This window comes from Pteropus alecto, unplaced genomic scaffold (genome assembly GCF_000325575.1).
Source record: "Pteropus alecto unplaced genomic scaffold, ASM32557v1 scaffold123, whole genome shotgun sequence".
Lineage (NCBI taxonomy): Eukaryota > Metazoa > Chordata > Mammalia > Chiroptera > Pteropodidae > Pteropus > Pteropus alecto.
In genome coordinates, this window is record NW_006433950.1 from 5,040,054 (window position 1) to 5,049,561 (window position 9,508).

The 9,508-nt window shown below is 44.4% G+C and overlaps 1 protein-coding gene across 8 annotated transcripts in view; it reads left to right on the forward strand.

Annotated features, from left to right (window-relative positions):
* The window catches only part of FTO (FTO, alpha-ketoglutarate dependent dioxygenase), a 331,224-nt gene that overhangs the window by 129,632 nt on the left and 192,084 nt on the right, over positions 1–9,508 (forward strand). For all 8 annotated transcript variants that reach the window (XM_015586964.2, XM_025044569.1, XM_025044570.1 and 5 more), the window contains one exon: positions 3,712–3,855. In XM_015586964.2, the coding sequence (XP_015442450.1) occupies positions 3,712–3,855 (144 nt within the window). The remainder of the gene's footprint in view (positions 1–3,711; positions 3,856–9,508) is intronic.

Genomic DNA, 9,508 nt, shown 5'->3' on the forward strand with positions numbered 1-9,508 from the left:
AGAAGAAATTCCCATGACTGATGTAGGAGACATAGTGTCAGACTTGGCAACTGACCGAAGTGGAGGGAGCCATGTGAGAATGAATGAGCTAATGAACAAACGAACAGACGAATGCGTGAACTTGACTGGATGCTTTCCATGTGTGAGGCTCTGGGCTGGCACTGAGGTTTCAAGCCTGGGTGATTTGAAGGTGACGTCACCGTTAGTAGAAATGGGATCTAAGACATGAGGGAAGGCAATAGTTTGTTCAGTTTCAATGTGAGGGATCAGGAAACTTCTCTCCCTCTCTCCACCCCCTGCAATAAATACCCGCATACTCAGAAGCCGCCAGAGGAGCACAGTTTGAAACGGACCCCTCCAGCCTTGTTTCTTTTCCTTTCCCAGGTGGTCCAATTCTAGAGCTTCCAGCATCTCCTGAGGCTACCCTTTTTTTGCTTAGTCATAGCTGAATTCGTATGTTCTAATTTTCAGGCAGAATTTTGAGCATTAATCAGCTGTCAATAAAGAAGTAGGTACATATACTGATGCTGTTGGGAGAAAACAATATGCCAAATCTGTGTTTTTTATATTCTCTGTTACTTCAGTTCATGCTACATGATATTTTACTAATTTGACGCATGTAATGTGGACGATGTGACTATCCTGCTTTCTCTATTATAGTTCAGAGTCAGCAGAGTCTGGCCCGTGAGCCAGCTGGCTGTTTTGTAAATAAATTTCTAATTGGAACACGCTCATTTGTTTACATATTGTTTATGACTGCTTTGGAGTTACGTGGCGGAGCTGAGAGGTTGCAACGCAAATCTTAGAGCCTGCAAGCCTAAAATATTTACTGTTTGGTCTTTTAAGAAAAAGTTTGTGGGAGCGTTTGAGATCTTAGTCCCTGGCATATGTCGTCAGTTTGGCTCAAATAAACTCTTACAAAAATGCTCTTAATAGAAAAAAAGTTTGCTGGCTGTTATATGTGATCCTTTATGCAGGCTTTAAAAATCACCTTAAAGTTAAATTTTTAAAAAATCACCATCTTAAGGTAACTTTTTATTTCTACCAAAAGTTAAAAATGATACGATTCAGTGCTGCTGAAGTTACAACGAAACTGGTCCAGTCATATGCTTCTGGTAGTTTTTTAGCTGGTGTACTTTTTGGAACCCTGCATGGGGATATGAATAGTTTTATGGTGCTTCATAATTCTTATCTAAGAGTAGGCAATGTTTTTTTAAAGATACGACACCAAAAACACAAGCGACCCAAGAAAAAAGTAGATAATTGGATTTTATCAAGGTTGAAACTTTTAGGCTTCAAAGGTTACCATCAAGAAAGTAAAAAGACAACCCACAGAATGGGAGGAAATATTTTCACATCATATATCTCACAAGGCACTTATATCCAGCATATATAAAGAATTCTTACAACTCAATAATTAAAGAGATAAATAATACAGTTTTTAAAAATGGCAAAGGATCTCAGTAGACATGTCTCCAAAAATATATATATATACAAATGGCTAATAAACATGAACGAGCTCAACATCATTCGTCATCAGGGAAATGCCAATCAAAACCACAGTGAGATACCACTTCGCACCCACCAGAACGGCTGTTACCAGAGTCACAGTAACAAGTGTCGCGGAGGATGCGGGGGAACGGGGAGCCTCATACACGGCCGGAGGGAATGTAAGATGGTGCAGCCACTTTGGAATACAGTCTGGCAAATACAGAAAGGTTAAATATGACCTAGCAATTTCATTCCTAGGCACATACCCCAGAGAAATGAAAACTTGGACATGATTGTTCACGGTAGCTTGATTCACAGTAGCCCCAAAGCGCCAACAACTCAAAGGTTCCTCACCTAGTGAATGGGCAAACACAATGCGGTGTGTCCGTCCAATTGCACATTATTTCACCATACGGCAGAATGGAGTACTGATACACGCTTCAGCATGGACGGACCTGGAAGAGATCACGCTCACTGAAAGAAGCCACACACCAAAGACCACATATTGTATGATAATTTCTATGCAATGTCCAGAAGAGTCAAATCTGTAGACGCAGAGTCGACTGGTGGTTGTCTGAGCCTGGGAAGGTTGGCAGAAATGGCAGGTCGTGACTGCGAAAGGGTGCAGGGCTTCTTTCTGGGGCGATGAACAGATTTTAAAATTATCTGCAGTGATGGCTGCGCAGCTCTGTGACTGTCCTGACACACACTGACTTGTATGCTATGTACTGTCTCAGTAAAGCTGTCAAATAAAAACAAACGCAAACAAACAGAAACCCGGGCCCATTCATAGGTTCTTTACATTAAATAAAACTGTGCTCACCCAGGAGACGAAGCAAAACTTCCCCCTTCTTTCCTTTTCTTGGTCAGGGCTGCAAGTATGGCTCCATGTAGCTTATTCAGCTAGTCCCCTGTTGACGGGAAATTTAGGTTACTTTCCATCTTTTGTTAAAATCAATGTCAGTGCAGTTAACAAGCTCTTACGTAGGTTCCTTCATACCTGTGAAAAGTAAAGGTGCAAGTAGAATGTGTTTCTAGACAGAAGGTCGGGGGGCTGTGGGACAAAAATGAGTGAGATCATTCGACTCTGTTGTTTTTTTACGTGTGTTTTCTTGGTAGCAATTTGGAGCTGACAGCTCTTGTGATCCCAGCATCCTGGGATCTTCATACTTAAATATGTATTAGTCGAGCTTCTGTTTTTGGCACGGAAACGTTGTTTTTCCCAGGCTTGTCCATGTCACATTGTATTAAATGGCAGTAACTGTGCAAAGAATTTTTGTACCAGGAGCTTAGCCTTCAATGTTATTTCTAAGGGATCTGTTTAAATGACAAATATTAAAATAAAAATACTTTAGGGTTACATTTCCCTCCTTGAGTCTAAAGGATATTTCTAGCTCGCTTTTTATCATTCTAGGAAATCATGTCATTATCAAAACAAACGGATGCGCCTTCCACCTGCATCCTCTTCTTTCTGACACACGATCATTCAAAGCAGGGATTTGTCTACGTGACCGCTTGGCTCGCACAGACGGGGAGAGGGATGAACTCGTTATGACACCCAGGTTCTAAGTCATGCCTTTGAACGTGCCTTGAGGGCATAAGCCACATATTCTCCATTATTTGAAGAATCTATTCTGCCAAGGACTGCAATTGCCTGGTGTATGCTTTTTGCAGAAAAGGAAAATGAGTTCTCTGCCCTGTGTTTATAACTTCATTTTTTCCCCCTGCCGTTACTGTTCTGTTTCGTGTACTTATGAACCGGTTCTACAGTCCGGTCACCTTTCTTTCCCATTGTTGGGTTCGGGGCGCTCAAGGGAGGAAGTCAGTGTCCTTGACTTCTTAGTGAATTAGGTATTCATCCAAAAACTACTTGATGAGTTTCTTTTACAGTTAGGCCTGAGTTCTAGTGTCTCGTGCGCATATGTATTCTACATATAAATAATGGGGCTTTACACGGAGGGAGCCTACCGTTTAGCTAGAGACATGAGGCCTATATGATAATGGAACACCAGACAGGTGAGTGGCCCCCGGTAGGCGAGGCCACGCTGGCAGCACAGAGCCCAGTGAGCAGGCCACTGCAGTAATTCTTAAGGAGTATAGGCTGAGCTGTGAGGGTGACAGGTAACTGTACGGTAAGGGGACAGATGTGAACAATCCCAGGAGGAGGCATGGTGAACTTGGACCTGGCTTGTAACCTTGATTGCTGCTCTGTCTCTGCAGTGCTCGACGGGAACCTTGGATTATATCTTACAGCGCTGCCAGTTGGCTCTGCAGAACGTCCGCGATCAGGCAGACAATGGTGACGTCTCTTTGAAATCCTTGGAGCCTGCGGTTTTGAAACAAGGAGAGGAAATCCACAATGAGGTGAGGAATTGGAAGAACTGTGAAGAGTCTGAGATCCTAGCCTACTTGCAAGCTTACAAGTTAATCTGCCATAGTTTCCTCTGGGTATAAGACATGAGACCCCTAGATCAGAGACAAAGGATAGTCTGTTACTTAGAACAACAGCCAGAGTATCAGCATTTTCGTGCCAGTGCTCCAGGCCTCTGTTTCCACGGGGCAGCGCATAGTGAGCCAGCTAATAAGTGTGCATGGAAGGGTTGCATTATAAGAGAGGAACCTCACCTAAAGAAACCCAAATCTTCTGTAGTAGGCAGTAAGCATGCCTGTCCTTTGCCCCAAATCAAGACATGGTCTCTATCCTCTAAGTCCGTGAGCAATCCTGCCCTTTTTCTAGAAGGAGAAACTGTATCTTCCAAGGCTGTTCACTATACAGACATCCTTGCAATGAGAGTCTGAAACAGAGGGCCGTCTGTGCCCCGCTTCCAAGACGTGCAGAAACACGGGGGACCCAGGAAGGACAGTCTCCCAACAGATCTGATGGGAATTGAGGGCGGACCCTAGGGGCAAGTGTCAGTACCCTGACTTTTATTTATTAGTTGAGGTTCTGCAGTCTGTGAGACCAGCAGGTCTGGATCCCAGGAGTCAATGTTTCATAAACTTTGCTGTTTCTCATTAATATCCTTTCGATTTGGCTACCTTTTTGGACTACATATATTTTTAGCTATTCGATGCACTTTTAAAATTGACTCATGTTTCACTAAATCAATTTCTTTAAAAAGGAAGCTTTTATTTCCACTTTAAGTGGAAAGCCAGCATCACTAGCGAAAAGAATAACCAGAAAGACATGGCCAGCGAAGAGAGAGCAGTGTTAGTTATTACATTGCAGCAGACGCTGTTGCTGGGAGAGGCTCTGAGCCTGAAGTCTTCATTCTTCATGCTGAGAAGGGAGATTAGTACCCAACTTCATAAACTTTCTGAAAGTAATTGAATTCTACACATAAAATGGGTGAATTTTATAGTGGATGAATTACACCTCAAAAGAAAACAATTAAAAAGAGAAAAAAGTTTGCCAAGTGGTAGGGTTTCGTTGAAGATTGTCGATCTGAGACTTTCTCTTCGGTGTAATTAGGACTGATGGAGAATTTGGAATTCAAAACATTCTCTTTCATCCTTTCAATAAATAAGTACGGAGCACGTGCCAGACATTTTCCTCTGTTCTTCAGGATATGTTGGTAAAGAAAATAGACGTTCTGGTTTATTATTTACATAACACATCGGCTTATCATATAGTATGTTAGAGACGGACAAGCGCTACATTACAGAGAAACCAAACAGAGCAAGGCGATGGAGCTTGAGATGACTGGAGAACATCCGCCCTGAGAAGGTGCCCTTTGAGCAGAGACCTGAAGGAGCTGAGGGCGTGAGCCACGTGGGTATCTGAGGAACAGTGTTTTGGGCAGAGGGAACAACACTGCAGAGAGGGTGGCGGGGGAGAGTGCCTGGTGTTCGTGGACTAGTTAGGGGACTAGTTAAGGGCGGTCTGAGTTGAGTGGCGGGAGTGAGGCTGAGAGTTACAGGAGACAGGGTCGTAGACATGGTGCCGTGAAGGTTTGAAGGCCCTGTGAAGGACAAGGACTTTCCTGCGTGCTCTGCAGGCAATGGGGGGTCGTTAAGGGACTTTGAGCCGAGGAGAAACGTCTGCTTCCACAGTGTCATGTAATACCTTTTAAAGAGATATTTAATATCGTACGAGCTGCTCCACAGGATGCGAAACAGTGCCGTCATCTTCAGACCCAAAGGCAAAGGACTTCTGGCTTTCAGGGGAATTATAACCACTTCCAGTGCTGGGTTGAATCCGGAACTGACTTTCTTTCCTTGATTTGCCTGATTAATGTCCTACCTTCTCTCCCACCAATCCCGGCTAGAGACTTGCTGATAGCTAGAACTTCCAGAGAGATAAGCATTTATGGGCCTGTTGACCTCACTGAATTGTACTTGGGAGCAATTATGTCTTTCTCCACAGTCGTGGTGAAGAAATTCTGATATGGAAATGCAGGTATTTCCTCCTCTGAAAACCTTGCCATTTTAGGAGTCAGGCTAGCAGGACGGGTGCTCTCTATAACGTACATATGAGCTGTTTCTTTCCCCTTGTCCTTGCTGGTCTTCGTCTGTGACTGACTGTGATGTTTTGTTATCATCAGTGGGAGGGAGAAGTCTGTAAAATCACACTGTTCTGAATGTCGTCATCTGAACGCGTCTGCTTCAGAAGGTGGCTGGCTGCTTTTGACATCGTGTGTTAGGAAGGAAGGTGGGCAGAGATGCATCAGAAACCTCAGCCCCTTGAGGCTCGCCTCGGGTTGAGTGGAGACAGAGACCCCGAATCTCAGGAGCACGTGTCCTTGTCTTCTCCGTCCCCCAGTCTTCGATTCTTCAAGGTCATCTCCTTACTGTAAGAATTAGCTCCAGATGTCAGGGCACATCATTATCAGATCCTGTTCTTCCGCCATCCACGTTGGCCTGGGATCGGGCGCTCGCAGGCTCATTACTGTGTTCCGTTGTTAAGAAGAAGCATAAATGGCCATAATAGCTACCCCAGGTTCTTATTGTTTGCTTTCCTCTTTCTTAAAGGCCATGTGCCTTTCTAGACTAATTATGGGGTGAAGTCCTTGGTTTCATATACTGCAGGCTGTCAGGCTGTGTGGGTTTAGAAGTGGCTTGTTTTCTTCATCTTAGGTGGTTTCTAACTAAGCAGTTTGGGATCTTTGGTATTGGAACCGAACACATAAGATCTTTTTTTCCAATTTAAGATGCTTAGAAAAGATTTGTGTTATAAGCAGAATCTTCCTCTGCATTATCAAAGAGTTTGTTTTCTTTCTTAAAAATGTAAAACGCGAATTGGACTATGTCAAACTAAAAAGCTTCTGCACAACAAAAGAAACCATCAGTAAAACAAAGAGGTAACCCACTGAATGGGAGAAGATTTTTGCAAATAACGCCTCCACTAAGGGGTTAATATCCAAAATATATAAAGAACTCATACAACTCAACAACAAAAACAATCCAATTGAAAAACGAGCAGAGGACCCGAACAGATACTTCTCCCAAGAAGACATACAAATGGGGGGGGGGTAGATGAGAAAAAGGGGGTCGAATTTATGGTGATGGAAGGAGACTTGATTCTGGGTGGTGAGCACAGATCTCAAAGTAACTTGGCGGAAGAAAAGCCGGTGACTTTCGCTCACCTGAGAGCGATGGAGAAGATTGGCAGATACGTGGTGACTGAATGACCAACAGACATACGAGAAGATGATCAACTTCACTAGCTAGTAGGGAAATACAAATCAAAACCACAACGAGATACCACCTCACACCTGTAACAATGGCTGTTATCAACAGGACACGTAACAACAAGTGCTGGAGAGACGATAGAGAAAAAGGAACCCTCATACGCTGCTGGCGGGAGTACAGATTGGTAGAGCCACTATGGAGAGCAGTATGGAGGTTCCTCAAAACACTAAGAATGGATCTACCACATGACCCAGCAATCCCTCTTGTGGGTCTCTATCCCCCCAATTTAAAAACATTTATCCATAAAGATACATGCACCCCCATGTTCATTGTAGCATTATTCATGGTGGCCAAGACAACCAAAATGTCCTTTGATGCGGGATTGGATGGAGAAGCTGTGGTACATGTATACAATGGAGTACTACTCAGCCGTAAGGAGAGATGAAATACCACCGTTTGCGACAACATGGATGGACCTCGAGATAATCATGCTACGCGAAATAAGGGAGGTGGAGAAAGTTGAGCGCCACATGATTTCATTCATATGTGGGATTTAAAACCGAAAGCAACCGATGAACAGGACAAAAACTCATAGACACAGACAACAGTTTAGAAGTTACCCGAGGGAAAGGTGGGGGAGGGGAGATGAGAGAAAAAGGGGTCGAATATATGGTAATAGAAGGAGACTCGACTCTGGGTGGTGAGCACACAGTGTAACAAACAGATGACACGTTATGGAATTGTACGCTTGAAACCTATGTAATTTTATTAACCAGTGCCACCCCTATCAGTTTAATTAAAAAAATGTAAAATGCGGAATTCAGTCTCTTCGCCTAGCAAAGTCCCCTTGGGAGCGTGTACTGTTTGATGGCGTCGCTCGGTGCTCGTTTTGTCCTGATCGGGCCTTCGTAAGGTCCAAGCCTCTGTAGCTTGGACGCTAGCATCTCTCCCTGGTCACCTGTCTTTCTCAGGGAAATAACTTCTTCCAGTTATTACAGTGAGACATCAAGCCCAGCGGGCATGTTCACACGTCTCATGCAGGACCAGAGCTGACCTGGGATCGAACCCAGAGCTCAAAGTAACTTGGCGGAAGAAAAGCAGGTGACTTTTGCTCACCTAGGAGAGCGATGGAGAAGATTGGCAGATACGTGGTGACTCAGTGGCTCAGAAATGACGACTTTGGAATCTCATGACCTTCGCTCTCTGGTGCACAGGAGACCAGTGACGAAGAAGGTTCAGGTAGGCAGATGCAGGATTCTGCTGCTTCCTCCCCTTCAGACTTTTCCTAGACATTTCTAGCAAAAAAAGCTTCTTTTGCCTTTTTTTGGGTCACAGCTGTGAAACTATTACGCACACGTTTTCATTTTTCTCTGAGGACTCGGAGGGCCCTTTGAGGTTTTGCAAGGCCTCTAGGTTGTCAGTGTGCCTCCTGCTACTGATCTTTGTATCGTAGCTGCTCCAAAGATTGACTAATATAGTGACTTTCCATGCCGCGCAAATCAGAAATCTGGGAGTTTGGTTCATCGGCATCACGCACTCTGGGAGAACCTCAGGAGGGCTGCTGGTCCTTGTCTTCGGGGATCGGCGTCACCCGCGGGAGGGTCCTTGGCCACAGTCAGCTTCTCCCCTGCTGCTGGCTTGTCTCCTAACTTCTGCTCTGGCAGCTGTGAGGCTCCTGGAGGAACTACTCTCCGGAGAAGGGACGAAGACCCTTCTGTCATGGCTAAAACTTTCCTAGTCAGTCAGTATGGTTAGACTGCTTTTTGGTTTTTTTTGTTTGTTTGTTTGTTTTTTCCTTTTAGCCCTGAAGTAATAAGGCTTCAGTTCTATTCTGAGTCCTCAGCCTCTGGCTTTCGTGCAGCATCTTCCCTGTAGCTTTCTTTTCTCGTTCCCAGAGTCTGTGGCGGAGTTGCGGGGAAATAGCAGGGTTTTTTTGTTTGTTTGTTTTTTTGTTTTTTGGTTTTTTTTGAAACTCAAACTCTGAATCAAGAAGCTGGAAATTTCTTTTTGCTTTCTTAATTAATTTTAAGAGAGGAGCCAACTACTTCTCTTGGCAGTGAGGGGATGGGTGAGGGCGGCATTTGATTACAATCTCGTAATAATTTTGCCCACCACCTCGAAATGAAAAAGTCAGGTTACAGAGATGAATAAAATACGTGCCCGTGGATTTGATGCCCACAAAGATTGTACCTCACGGACAGTACTTTCACCCAGAATAAAATTCTGGTAAGCCCTCAGTTTTGCACTTTTCTGCCTGGCTTCAGCGGCAGAGGGGTGGGCCTGAACCGACGTGAGCCTTAGAACTTTTCCTGCTCAGAAAATGCCATAAGATTGTGAGATCCTCGAAGACAACAAGTCCTAGGCCTTGGGGCCTCGTTCGGTTCCC